We start from the raw sequence: 15,337 nt of genomic DNA, 5'->3' as shown, positions 1-15,337 counted from the left end.
TGTAAGTACCTCATATTTTTACCTTCAGTGGGTGAGGGTAAGTTTGTTCACTTGTTCTGTGTCCACATGAGCAAGCATATGTCCCTCTCACTGTAGGTAAAATATGAATTGCTCACTCTCTGCTGTGATCATGTGAGAATTCATCACATTCAAGATCGCACCATCTGTTGCATTGGAACCTAGCATTTGGAAATAATATGCCAGACAACTAAATACTCTTTTCAAGAATAAAAATGAAATTGTAACTCTATGTGCTGGATTTACAGAAACCTGAAAATCCAAACATGATATGAGTTGGGTTGAATGGAAATTATGTGTCGTTTTATTTCAGACATGCTGCAATTCTGAGTAGGCAATAGAAAGTGCTAGAATTTGTTCTACTTGTGAACCCAAACTATTCTTCAGCTCTGTGTTAATTTGTTCCTATAGTGCACTACTGAGAAGGCCATTTCAGTTCACATTAACATCTGCAAGATACAGCTTTTCCATAGCTGCTCATTTAGATTTGTAAGAGTTAACACATTAAAAAATATTAAAATATTAGCACTTACTTGATGTGGAAGAAGAAGGCCGTCGTTGAGCAGAGTTCACTGAGGGAAGATCAGATGGAAGAGGTGGTGGAGGAGGAGGAGGAGGAACTGCGTTTTCAGGCAGTGGTGGAGGAGGGGGTGGAGGTGGTAAATTATCAGATGGTCTAATATCAATGTCACATCCATTCTGCATAGCTTCAGAAATATCGTATATACCCTACAAGGCAAAATAAATATATTACACAGGTTAAGTAAAGCCTTGGTGCCGAATGAAGAAATGAGATGGCTACTTTGTCTGAAAGTGTTTATAAGAGTGTTTAGCACAATATGATTTTTAATATACTTTTCAGCATTACGTAAAACTCCTACAGCAAGAATATTGTTTTTCTGTAACATGCATGCATTTTACTTCACTCTGCAAACGTGATATAAGATTGGCATTTCTGTTGCATAAGAACATGAAACATACGCACCACTACAGTCACTAATTAAGTGTTTTACTTCTCACAGGAGATGCCATATTGAGAAGAATGCTGATTCCACCAATTTTTTTCGCAGAAAAGCAATATTACATTTTTTCACTCTTTACCCTCACTGCTTGTTGACCATCAACCCCTTTCTGGCCATATGGCCCATTTGTTCTCCATCAACATGGTGAGGTTCGACGAGGAGGGGTGATCATTCAGACAGTCATCAGGGGTGGTTTGAGGGTTTTCTGCTTAAGCCTTACCATTTCCCACTGACAATTAGCTAGCAAAGCCAAAGGGAGACATATAAAGGTTTGCCATCGCTGGCTGTGCCTGACATCTGCAAGAGAGACTGCCAGCAAGCAGCTATGCCCCTTTCCTCAAGCATCAGAAAGCTGCAGGTTCTATACTCCAGGCGACTGGATTGCTGACACTGCAGTGCAGCATTAGGGAGTGCTGCGCTCCTCAGTGTGTCATCCTTCAGATGAGAAGTTAAACCAAGGTCCCACTTGCTTGAGTTGGTGGTAGCTCAGGTAGATGTAAAAGACCCCACAGCACCTATCAAAAAAAGTAAGAGAAGTTACCCAATCCACTGGCCAAAGTTCCCCTAGAATTATATATACAACTGCAAGTCTCCCCTGAAAAGAGGTCACAAGCTTAATGGGACTAACACTGTCAACAAAGGATGGATCGATGGATATATAAAAAAATAAATAAAGTTGTCTCCCTGGTCTCCATCAGTGAATTTACAGCCTTCCCTAGATGCTTCCAGAGTGCCTCCAACCTACCTCATTCCCCAAGGAGAGGTGGATGGAGCCACAACCCCTCATCATTCTCTGCTATGAGCTCCGCATGCAGTATTACACTTTTGAACACACATTACTACATGTCCTAGCAATACTAATACAATTTCTTCATATCTCCACAGGTATCATAAATGACTGAGCCTTAGCTTTTAAAGAAGCACTCTTAATAGCGATGTATAGAACAGCTGTGATTCAGAAAATGAAATAATAACTTTAAAATAAAATCTCTAAAAACTTTTTTGCAGGTAGGCAAATTCCAAATCAATCACACCCTTTATTTACATAAGTAATATCAAGAGGAAATTCCAAACTCTTTAAAGTTTTTGCAGTTTTACACTGTGGTCTTCCAAACCACTATCATTTGAATTGCTTTCATTTTTCAACCAGTCTGTTAGTGTTAAAGAAGCCAAACAAAAACATTTAGTCTGCTAAGCAAACATTTTTTAACACCGTCACAACCTGATTTGACTGTACTTCCACTTTCATGACTGCCAACCCTGTGTCTTAAACCTGGCACCATTCCTAAGGATTATGATTTGCTCAGAAAAGAGATACAATCTTGGGTGTATAACACAGCTCATGTAATTTGGTACTGTTTGGCCTAAAGGCTCTTCTTGCTGACCCATTCTTTCCTCCATCAGGCTTACAGCCCTCCAGCTCAGGTGTTAGGGAGCAGGCCAGTCTGCAATCCTGTGGACTGTCCTATCCTCATCCTCTCAGCAGCTTGTATGCTCTACTTTAGCAGCTTTTGGGAGATGAATGGACACCTCCACTCATGCAACTTCCTAACCAAGCAGCACACTGCTTGCAGAGCTGACACACTAAGCTCTTTATGCTGCAGTGGTACACTGCCAGGTGCTGCCAAGGCAGTGGAGCTAAGCTACCTCCCTGTTTCCCAGAATGGGTGCTCACCAGCTTGAGACAAAGCTATAAAAAATGTGAATACAATTAACATGGGTGAATCATATCACGATGAAGATAAAGTCTTAAGGATTTGCATTAATATAACAAAGAACAGGAAAACAACAGTGCAGCAAAAAGTGTTTTAGGATACACTGAGAAAGGGAATGCAGATTAAAAAAAAATCACCATTTTGCTATTTATTTATAAATGATGCTTTGGACAAGGGCTGAAAATATAAACTAGTGCTTATTTCCTGCTGCAGACAAACAAATGAGTAGCAGAGTAAAAAATATGAACAAAGAAAAAGCAAGTTAAGTAACAATATAATTATTGTGTCTTCTATATGCATACATACATTACAGTGTTTGTTTCCGTACTGGAGGATATTTGTAGATGTGATATTTATTATTATTTTATAGAAATGTACTTGGGTACTGATCTGCATAATCTGTTTTTTTGGCTGCATTCCTATTTGATCCTCTTCATTTCGCTGCTTATATAATCTGGGTCACATATTAAAGAGCTTGAAACATTAAAGGTGTCTGACCTTCTGACAAATGTCTACAGACCACCTTAAGGTGTGAGTCCTGCTTATCCATCCCCTTCTTACTTGTTAAGAGATCAAAATGGGCACATGTAAATATACCAAATTGATAGTCTTGAAAAGGACTGTTAGGAGGCTACAGACCTTAAAAAGAATTTTAATTTAACACACAATTTCCTCCTGATCGAGTCCACTTGCAACCTCAGAAAGAGAAGTATAGTAATCTTATGTCGATGGCTACTTGACTTGTACCAATACAAAACAGAGACCATTTACAAGTTGAAATCCAGATCCTTTACTAATGACTCATCATCATTAATAAAGGATCTGGAAAATACCAGAGATTGTAAAATGTGGCATGAAAATAATTTGCATATGGTAAAACTGAATGTGTAGCAACAAGCTGCATAAATTAAAAATAAGAAAGCCAAGTGTTGAAAGAGCTGAAAGAAAGTTTAATACATATATTGTTCAAATACTATTTATGACAATAAAGGAGACACAAAGTAAACACAGCAAACACTCTTATGCAGCGTGTAGGATCTAAATATAAAGAAATAAAGTCATTTCTGGGAGAAATGACATGAGAAGAAGAAGTTAAGTTTTAATACTAATTATACTAACTAGAAAATGTCCACAGGAAAGGCTTACTTACTCTCTGACAAGGGCAGGCTCATCAAAAGGCTTTTGTTCAAGCTGGTGGTGTACTGCATTTTTTTTCACTTTTCCTCATTGTAATTTGGGCATGGAGGGGAGTTGATATATATAACTTAGGGGATGGTGGTAAACCCCACACCCGAGGGTGCATGGAGCTTGCCCACCTGCAAAAATCATTTTTGTTCTCTTTCTCTCTCTCTCTTTTTTTTTTTAAGCTTCTGAGTTACACTTGTTGATATTCAAAAATCAATGAAGTCTGGCTGCTGCAAAATGAGTTGACAGAATATAGGGAAAACCACTGGAAAACATAAAAATATTGGGGGGTGCTGATGTAAGAGGTACTTTTAAGAAGAAAAAAAAAGAAAACCTAAACTCTTTTAGTAGGTGGAGGTACAGGAGCTAGCTTGTCTTGAAGAGGCTGCAAACCAAGACAGTTCAAAAGTATGGACACAGTACACCTGGAGTCACAATTCACAATAAAAAGGTTGCTTTAATATTGAAATTCTGATAAAAACAAGTAAAACATAAGGGCTTTCATCTTCTTAATGAAAACTTCTTCAGATAAGAACCAACCTTTTTATCATGAATTGTGACTCCAGGTGTACTGTGTCCATACTTTTGAAATACCTTGTCTTGAACAGGCTGCCTGAAAAAGAAAATCAGTTTAACTTTGCAGAAATAAAATATATACATTACAAAACCAAAATTTTAGAAAAAAAACGTATTAAACATAAGGCTGTGTTTAAAGAAGAATTAGGTTTACTAAAAAGAACCACAAGAATTATTCATGTTCCAGAAGATTCCAAACCTAGGTTCTTCAGACTCAGGCTGCTTTATTATATAGGGTTTTACAAAGTAGAAGAATAAATAAACACATTTGTGGATCAAGCAAAAAACATGACATATTAAATATTAAAACTGGGCTGCTTATATGAAACATAACTTGAAACCCGAATGGACTATTAGGTAATGTGGAAATTTTAAGTTGGCTGTTAATTCAGCAGCTTCTTTTAAAAAGTGGCTAACCTTATCATGTAGTTGCCAGTGAGCCAGAAGTTTCCAAAATAAATATAAAACCTGATTGCTGACTAAAGGGTCTGGAAGATCAGTCTAAGAAATACCTGCCCATAAGAACAGATAAAACAACGTCTACAAGCAATATCAGTACGCAACCATTTATATTCTGGAGTGTAATCTGCACCAACTGCACTTCAAGAATGTAGAAAGTCTGTCACAAGGAATGCCATTTGTAATCATCTTTATTCTGTTCTGTCACTCGCAAGTTTTTGACCATGAAGCCTCATAACCTATGTGTACACATTCATTCCCTGCCTACTCAGGAAGAGGAAGTCTCTTAATTCCTACAGGGAATAGACTTGAGTAACCTTCCCTTATTTCTAAACAATGATAAGCAAGAACTGGGCACTGGTAAGTCCCCATTCAATGCTAACTTAGATTTTTTTGTTATACCCACTACCTTCCCCTTGTTGGCATGAAGTACAGAGCAGTGCCTTATTGGTAACCTAATAATGCCCACCATGCCTCATCTTTTCTCAGTGAGTGCACATCTGTAGTCTAACCGTCAGGTGTTATGCTTGCGGTGGGATGCTAATCATCCCATTCTCCTGGAAGGGTCATCAACTTCTAATGCCTGGAGTTATAAGCTATTTTGGGTAACCTGGGCTTAGAACTTAATCTTTGTATGCCAAGAAAATGATAGTGGAACTTGTCACAGTTTATTTGGACTGCAATGTTGCTAGTGAAATTACTGAATATCTCCAGCACTCAGAGGGCTCTGTATAAATCAGAGCTCTTACCAGTCACTCAAAGGACAATAGTATCTACTCGATTCCTGATGAAAAGAATCTATGTTTTCAATACAATACAATACTTACATATGTTTCATAATGTTGAATCTTGATTCCCCATGTCTGTCCACTTCACTGGATGAGATTGGCTTGCTGCTATGCACCAACATGGCAACTGGCTTTAATCACACATGTCAAGCTCCTCTCCTACCTCCCACAATGCACTGCTAAGCCCTGTTATCTCAGATTTGGCTTGACTGCCTGACCTTCCAAAATCCTTTCCTTAGGATGAAAAGGGGGGTATCATGTAGCAAGGGAATGGAAGGAGATAACAGGTAATAATTTGGAAGGGGGGTGGAGGGAGGGATGGTAAAGTGGACACACATGGATAATCAAGATCCAACATTATGGTAAGTACATAGCTATCACATATTGGATTATCCAGTGTCCACTTCACTGGATGGGACAGGTCCCCAGCTAAGACCATGTGTGGCATCATGACAGAATACCACAGAGTATGGTGGCCCCAAAGTAAGACATGGACCTACATACCATATCCAGCCTGTAACTTTTGCTGAAATCATTCAGAGATTCCCAAGTGGCTCCTGCAAAAATATCATCAATTGAGGAGTTTTAAGAGACAGTGGTGGAAGGGACAACTGCCCTAGTTGAATGTCCCTTTATTTTCCATTAAAGACTCTTGTTGGGTGAAGCATAAATGTAGGAGATGCATTCAGAAAGATATCTGGATAGGGTAACTTTAGACACTCTTGTCCCAATCTAGCTTTGGAAAAGACAGCAAACAATTGATCATGTCGTCTGATTTGTTTTGTGCAGTATAAAAACAGAATGTTAGTTACCTACATATCCAAACAATGAAGAAGGTATTCCCCATTATTAGAACAGAATGGGGAAAAATCTCAGGAAGTGGAGAGGATAGTTTAGAGTAGACACCTTACCAGAAAAGATGGATTTTTCATGTAAAGAAACCCTATCCTTAAGTAGGAGTGGACAAAGGGGGGGTGAAAGAGGTCACTAAATATCCATCCCAGGCATTAGCTTGCAGGTGGTGTAAAACATACAAAATGCTTTACTATTTTTCATCATAAAATATGCAAAATCCCTATTTCACCTACTTTTTCAGGTATCTAGTAGAAATCCTGGCTACTCTCCAGCCCCTTTTGGTTTCATATAAACAAGTGTTCACCACTTCACTCATCCTTAACACTTTATGAGAGAGACGAGCCTTATGTACTGCCCTGGGGTGTAAGAGGCTTCAGACTGGCTCGTTGGGTGTACCAGGTGGGGTAGAAACAACCAGGTTACTGGAGTTTTATATTTGGCATGCAGAACAACTGTACTGGTAATTTCATTGGTTAGGGCTGATAAACAAAAGTTATGTACTTAACATAATGCTAGATCCGTGTTGTCTTCTTCTTTCTGTCTCAACCTGTGGGTTACCAGATTCGATTAGATCTGAAGCCAGTACTTCAGACTCATGGGTCTGAAGATCCAGCCCCCCCCCTCCCGTAATGTTCTACATTCCTTAATCTCCTCAGATTAAGTTTGTCCTATGGTCTTTACATTATATACCACCTAAAAAATCATTAGGCTAAGACCCAAGTAGGTCCAACAAACAAGACTTTGCGCAGGTCCACAAGGTCCACTAAGAATCAACAAAGATCAGTGACAGTTTGGCAGTGGGATAGAGGGAGGGGTTATCAAGATGGATGAAATAAGACAACATAGATATAGCATTATGGTAAGTACTTAACTTTCATATCTGATGTTGTCTTTTCTGTACACCTCAACCTGTGGGACAGAGTCCCCAGTCAGACTAAACCAGGTGGTGTTGCGAGAGAACATTCCAATCCAAGGTGGAGCCAAAGGAAGCCACTGACCTAGACCAAGTGTCAAGCTTGAAATGAGCCACAAAAGTATGAGTATTCAACCATTCAGCAGCAGAGCAAATATATTTGAAAGAAACATAACTGAAAAAGGCTACTGAGGCCTTTCATTAGGAAGGCAAGGACAAACCATTAACCTTGTACAGAAAAGATAAGCAATCGGAAAGTCATTTGAAAAAGGCAGCCTCTTCACTGTTGCAGCATTCTTTACAATAAGGATCAACTACCAAGGGCAGCCCGAAGTCCAGCCAGTATAGCAAAGCCTTTAATTGTTAAGGGTATGCCTCACGTCACATGTATGCCACCCCCCCCCACCCGTGTACAGTGTAGGGCATAAAGGTGATGTCCAGACATACCATCCTTAGAAATGACAGCCCCAGAAGGAATGCCAGTCCAAGGATTAGAGGAGTAACAAGCACATACAGAAGGGAAAAGAACCAAGGGAAGAGGGAGTGAGTGAATACTGCAACAGTGAAGAGAAGGCATCTACTGTTATGGTAAGATTTTAAACAAACTAAAACCACGAACCAAAAACCAAAATAACAGTACAACTCCAACTGAGAAAAATTTTGTTTTTTGACATTTAAAGTGTTTTAACATCAACTTTTTAATATGATATAAGTGGTGTAATGTTTTTTAAAAAAATTAAAAAAAAAAAAAAATGTTTTTATCTAATTGAATTATTAATTAAGAATCATGTGGTTTGTAACAAGGATATATAAGGACATCGTTTTCAATTATTTATATATTGACAAAGCCTGGTATGAACCAGGTGAAAGCGCTTGATTTACTAGTTTTTTATTGTATTTCGCACTTATTAAAGTTCGTATTTAACAATCTCTGCTCCTGCTTGACGTCCCTTTGACATTGGAGTTATACTAAGATTTTAAACAACTCTACTATGTCCTTCCATTTCACTTTTGCAGTATTACTTATAATAGGGAGAGTGCAAAAGCTCAAAAACAAGAGTGCGAGGAGGAAGGACCAGTAGAGCCCTATAGGACCCCATGAAGAATGGGCCTAGCAAAACCAGATCTAGCCCTGGGTATCACATCCAACTTATAGTGCTTGTTAAAAGTATGCACAGAAATCTAGGTAGCTGCCTCAAAAATAGAGTTGATATATCTAAACCCTTGAAAAAAGCACCAGAAGACATAGCCGGCTTTAGGCACCAGCGAACCCTGTGGTCGCTGGGGGCCCCAGCCACTGCAGCTTATCTTATTTTGATATTTTGTAACATGTCTGTCAAACCAAAAAAAGCTAGTACAGCAGGCTTATATACTTAATAAACCAGGTGAGTAACAATAACTTTTATTTATCTCTTTCAAAATTCAAAGATCTTTAGTTATACTACCAGTATTTTGTTAATTATCAAACTTTAAAATTCCAATAAATATTTTACCACTGACATAATGCCCCTGGCCTACTTAAACTCTGTTGGTGGACATCCTCTTCACTAAAACTAATAACATAACCAGCTTTAGGTACTTGCAATAACAGTGGCTGCAGGGAGGCCCTTTAATCATCCTTGACTGTGTAGGAGCCCACAAAAGCTGCTGTTGGTTAGGGAAAATGAGGAGAAAAAAATGTACTTTTCTATTATACTCTTTAGCCTGAACAGGACCATGATATGATCCTTTTAGGACAAAGCTGGTAATGAATATACGCAAGTAAGCACTAGAGAGATCAGCAGCCCAGAATGACTGATCTCAGTGCACACCTTGGAGTTTAAGAAGAGCTGATGCTTCTAATCTTCAGGAATGGCTTTTCTTTCACGGAGTTTTATACATACTGCCAGAACAACAGATACTGTAACTCTCAATGTGTTTGCTGAAGAATTCTGCTGAGTGCCAAAAATAACAACATAATAAACTGTCTTTCGGCTTTTCCTGGTTAGAGGTCGCCACAGCGGAACTCTGGTCCGCTAATGATTGGCAGTAGATTTTTACGTGCTGGCTTGCCGGGCCTAACGCACAACCTTCAACGAAGGAACGCCCATTCACACATGTCGACATACAGAAGACGCTCTAACTGAGAATCGAACGTGCAAAGTCTAACTGTGAGGCGACAATACTACCGCAGCACCACCAAAGTTTCAAAATGAGAAACACATTTTAAATATTACTCTAATTCACTTAAAAGTTACTAGAATAACACATTTTGCATTAATATGCATTTTTAGACAATAAGTAGTATAAAACTCTGATGACTGGATTTATTGGGACAGAGAAAAATTATGAGGTAAAATCAGGGAATATCTGTGAAATCAGGGATAGTGACAGGTATTAATTTACTCCTCTGTGAGGTAAATAAAAATGACTTATCCCTGCTGCTGTTTGATGACTGCTAAACAAAAGTCACTGATCTTGTGTAGCAGTACTAGTGTTGTACACTGTACTGTTATTTGCTGAAGTAAGTACAAATCTAGCATTGCTGCGATGTGTGTGTGTGTTTTGTGTGTGTGTGTGTGTGTGTGTGTGTGTGTGTGTGTGTGTGTGTGTGTGTGTGTGTGTGTGTGTGTGCGTGTGTGTAAGTAAAAAATATCACTGATTTGTAGCAGTGCATACATCCAGTAATGCCGGGATACACACATTATTGTTCTGGGTATCAAACAAAATGTAGCTAACAAGTGTTATATTTCAAAAATAAGGCATAAAATATGTCACAAACATTCATACACTTAGAATGTCTAGGAATCTGATGGCCTCCACTCCCCAGACTGTATAAATGGATACAGGGGGGGGCCCTTACTCATCTTTGCCTGTGTTTGGGACCCACAAAAGCTGTTTTTGGCTGAGGAAAAATGAGGAGAACAAAATGCTTTCAGTTTCTGATTGTACTCTTTAACCTGCATGGGGTTGTGATATGACCCTGTTAGGATAAAACTGATAACGGCCTCTGTCCTCAACCAACAACACTCTAAACCATCCCTGCTCAGATGTTTGTGTACAGAAATTTACTGTAGGTTATGTGGGGGGCTGGGGATTGTGTAGTCATTGTTTCCTTTACTTTTCTAACAGACCTCAGAGGTATACAAAGAAAGTTACTTTAGCTCCTGTAGGGGCAGTCTATTGCCTGGGAGCAGCAAAGTAGAATACATTACTGCAATCATTCATTTTTTTTTCACTTTCCTCACAATCAAACATAAGGCACATATACAGTTGGTTGCCATTGGGGGTTGGGACTGAGGAGTGAGCAGACATGCTGTTTCATTCAATCTAACACCAAAGGGATACTCAAGCAGTGGCTCTCTTTTTTGGAGGATTAGGGAGGCAGGCAGTATTCCCAGATAGGATCTGTGTATCCTCACAACAACTGGCTTGTTAATTTGTTTTCAGCTACTATTTTGCATCTTAAGCTTTGGGTACAACTTATGTGTACACTGAAAGAAAAAAAAACATTTTTCTTACTCACAATTTTTGTTTAGGCCACTTTTGGATTAAAAGGTTGGGAAATGCTCTAAAAGGCATCCCAGAGAATCTACAACCCCTATGATTTATGGTGGCACAGGCTTAATTGAGTTATTTTCTAAATGGTTATTATTTTTTATTTATTTACTTATTTTACATTTGTTGACTGGGTTAGTCCGACTGAGCCTAGTGGCTCATTTTCAGTGGAGACCCGGGGAGAAAAAGCTCCACAGTAAGATAAATTTAATAACATAGTGGTATAAAATATTGGATACAAAGTCAGGTAGCAGTTCACAATTAACATACAATATGAGTTTAGCTTTACAAAGGTTGTAATAATGAGGTTATGTAAAGGGTATAGCACTGATTGAGTAAAAGATATTCCTAAATAGTTCTATATCATTGCATATTAAATTTGTAAAACATTATGCCTAGTAAGGTTTAAAAGTGGGAGTGAGTAGTGGGAGAGGGGGGTAGCAAAGAGATGAGTAATACGTGGTAAAAAAACTAATAAATAGATTGTAGGTAGCAGAGGGAGGGAGGTAGCACAAATTATGCATAAAAGGAAAAGAGTAAAGGTGGGAAGAGGGGAGGTAAAAAGAGTCTTAGGTGCAGGGGAAGGTAGGTTAGGGAGGATGAGTGCAGTGGCAAGACCAGATTGTTTTCAGATATTCTCTAGAGAATGTTTTGAATTGATACGGATGTTTTAGGGATCTAATTTCTAAGGGAAGTTTGTTCCCGGATAGGACAGGATTCTAACCGTACAAGGTGCAACAAGTTTTGGTCTTGGGTTTATATATTTGTAACAGATCCTGCTCAGCGCTACGTAGAGGTCTGGTGGGGCAATATTTAGAGATAACAGGAGTTAGGCTAGGACAGAAAGAGTTCTGGTAAAGGATAGAGTGAATAATCTGTAGTTGAGGTAGGAGAAGCTGGTGGGGTAATTCCAGTCAGTCTAACTGTTTAAGGGAAAGACAGTGATGAGACTGGTACAGATGGTTAGCTGCACATCTAGCCACTATATTGTAGGTAGATTCGAGTTTGGTTAAGAGGGAGGAGTTCAGATTGGTAAAGATGTGACAGCTATACAATAGAGTAGGTAGGAGGTAGGCATGTGAGAGAGTTACTTTTGCATTTGCAGTTAAATATTTTTTATTTCGATAAAGAAGTCCTAGTTTTTGATGTGTCTTTTTTATACAATTACATACATGCAAGTCAAACTGAAGTTGGTCATCAATTGTGACACCTAGCAGTTTTGTACTTGGTTCTACAATGATGACTGTGTTATTGGTGGAGAGAATTTTAAAGGTAGATTTGAGATTAGTGATTTTTTTGGGGAGATAGAGTAATAGCTTAGTTTTCTTGGGGATGAGGATTAGTTTCTTGTCACAGAGCCAGGACTCGATGGAAAAAAATAAGAAGTTATGTACCTACCATAACGTTCCATGTTAGTTGTCTTCTTCTCGCCTTCTTTCTTGCTGGATGGGTTCGGAGCCGATCCTCGGCTCCGACTCGGCCAATACTAAAGCTCGAGAGCTAATTCCACCGGCTCGAGGCTCCCCTATATCCCACAATGCTAGGCGGTAACTACTCAGATCTCGTTTGATAGCTATACCAAGCAACCCTAGTCTCCATAGAATGGAGTAGGGAAACCCACCTCAAAACAACCTGCGTGAAAGGTATCGCAGACCTAAGAAAGGAGAAAAAGAGGTGGAAGAACGTGTGGGAATGACAATTTCCAGAGGAAGAACACAAACTGAATTCCTGTCGGTCTGTCCAGGCTTGGGGGAAGGAGTGGGGCCAGAAAGAAGCGAAGAAGACAACTAACATGGAACGTTATGGTAGGTACATAACTTCTTAATGTTAAGTTGTCCATCTCGCCTTCATTCTTGCTGGATGGGACCACGTCCCTAGCACCTTATCCCGGGTGGCCTATCGGAACAGACTCTTGAGAACAGTGGAACCAAAATTGGCACGGCTTCTGGAAAACATGTCCAATTTGTAATGTGAAATGAATGTATGAGGAGAAGCCCAGGTGGCTGCTGCACAAATGGAATCTATTGGCAGCCTATCCTGAAAAGCTATGGATGTAGCTAATGCCCTAGTTGAATGAGCTCTAGGTCTTGAGGGTAGTTTTTGATGTCTTATCTCACAGATGAAGGTAATTGTACAGGTGAGCCATCTAGAGAGGGATACTTTAGTAACAGGAAGGCCCAATTTTCCTTCCGCATATGACAGAAACAATTGATTAGATTTCCTGAATTGTTTAGTCCTATCTAAGTAATATCTAAGTTGGCGATGAACATCCAAAAAATGTAGCTTTTGTTCCGACCTGTTTGAATAGTTAGGGAAAAAGACGGGGAGATCAATAATTTGGTTTAGGTTTACTTGAGAGGAAACATTGGGCAAAAAGGATGGATTAGTACGGAGGGATACCCTATCTTTGTGAAACACTAAGTAAGGAGGACGACTGCACAGAGCATGGAGTTCAGATACCCTTCTCGTTGAAGTTATAGCTACTAGAAAAAGTGTCTTCCAAGAAAGCAACTTTAGAGAACATGAAGCTGCCGGTTCGAAGGGGGGAAAGATTAAGGATGCCAGAACCAAGTTCAAATCCCATTGAGGCGGGGGATCTTTGATTGGAGGTTTGAGAAGAAATACGCCCCTTAAAAAGGCTTTACAGAGTTTGTGAGCCATGATGCTAGACTCCGAAACACCTACATGAAAATTAGATATGGCAGCCAATTGAACTCTAATGGTAGATGCAGATGATCCTAAATGAAAGAGTTCTGCTAGAAAATCTAGAATAGACTGGATAGGTGCTGTAAAGGGATCTATGTTTTTTGACGTTACCCAAAAGCAGAAGCATTTCCATTTGCTACTATAAATCTTCCGGGTAGAAGATTTATGAGAGGCTATCAAGATATCTCGGACCGAGCGAGATATTGAGGGAAGCCTGGCTAAGGTTGGAATCGGAGAAACCACGCTGTGAGGTTTAGAGAAAGCAGAGATTGGTGCAGCTGACCCGATTGGTGGGTTATCAGATCTGGTACTGGGTCCAGATGCCAAGGCTGCTCCAAAAGGTAACGATGAAGAAATGGAAACCATATCTGTCGAGGCCAGTAAGGGGCAATGAGGATCATTGTCACTCTCAAGGCGATGGCTTTCTGAATTAGTTGAGATATCAGTGGAAAGGGGGGAAAGGCATACAGAAGTCCCCGGGGCCAATCGTGAATTAGAGCGTCTCTGGTGGTTTGGCCTGGTAATGGGAAGAGAGTGAAGAAGTCGTGACACTTGCCGTTTTGGGGAGTAGCAAAAAGATCGCAGCAAGGCTGGCCCCATCTTAGGAATACTTCTTCTAGAACTGATTTCTTTAGAGTCCACTCGTGGGGCATGAGAATTGCCCTGCTCAATTTGTCTGCAATAACGTTGGATTTCCCGGGAATGTGCGTTGCTATCAGAAAACGCTGAGAAGAGATCGCCCATTGCCAAAGTCTGAGTGCCTCTCGACATAAAGGGTATGATCTGGTTCCGCCTTGTTTGTTGATGTACCACACTATGGACATGTTGTCCGCTTGAATTGCAATAGTCCCAGTGGGAAGAGAGTCGTGAAGGGCTTGCAACGCAAAAAGCACTGCTCTCATCTCTAAGACATTTATGTGCAAGTGGCACCCGAAAGGTTGCCACGTGCCTTGGACTGTCCTGCCCTGATAATGCCCCCCCCCCCCCGATCAGGGAGGCGTCTGTTGTCAACGTGGCAACTGGGGGGGGAAGAGTGAAGGGTCTTCCACGGAGAAGTTGAGGTGATGTGATCCACCAAGACAGTTGATTCTTGCATGATTGAGTTATCAAAATGGTATGGGACATCGGGAGCTGTTGAAAGGACCATTGAGTAAACAGCATCCATTGGAGGATCCTCATGTGAAAGCGAGCCAAGGGGAGAAGGGGAATAGCTGCTGCCATGAGTCCTAACACCTTCAAAACTAATCTGGCTTTGACTTTGTTGCATTGTAAGAGAAGGGAAACTTGTCTTTGAATATCTGACACTCTCTGCTCTGTGAGTCTGGCTGAAAGACTGAGTGTGTTTAAGGTGGCGCCTATAAAGGTAATAGATCGACAAGGCGACAAGGCAGATTTTTCGAAATTTATCGAAATGCCTAGAGCTTGGCAAGATTGGATGGTGAAGTCCCTGGATAGAAGAAGCTGATGTCTGGTGGTGGCGGTAAGGAGCCAGTAGTCTAAATATGGAAACACCTGGAATCCTTGACGTCTCAAGTGAGCCGCGACCACTGCCATGCATTTGTA

The 15,337-nt window shown here is 40.1% G+C and overlaps 1 protein-coding gene across 1 annotated transcript in view; it reads right to left on the bottom strand.

Moving 5' to 3' along the window:
* The window catches only part of ESPN (espin), a 3,774,415-nt gene that overhangs the window by 956,020 nt on the left and 2,803,058 nt on the right, over positions 1–15,337 (bottom strand). Inside the window, exon 11 of the mRNA XM_044063026.1 lies at positions 552–725. Within this exon, the coding sequence (XP_043918961.1) occupies positions 552–725 (174 nt within the window). The remainder of the gene's footprint in view (positions 1–551; positions 726–15,337) is intronic.

This window comes from Protopterus annectens, chromosome 2.part1, assembly GCF_019279795.1.
Source record: "Protopterus annectens isolate FY-2018-M chromosome 2.part1, PAN1.0, whole genome shotgun sequence".
In the NCBI taxonomy this organism is placed as follows: domain Eukaryota; kingdom Metazoa; phylum Chordata; order Ceratodontiformes; family Protopteridae; genus Protopterus; species Protopterus annectens.
Note: the sequence above shows the minus strand (reverse complement) of the source record. Positions and strands in the feature narration are given on the sequence as shown.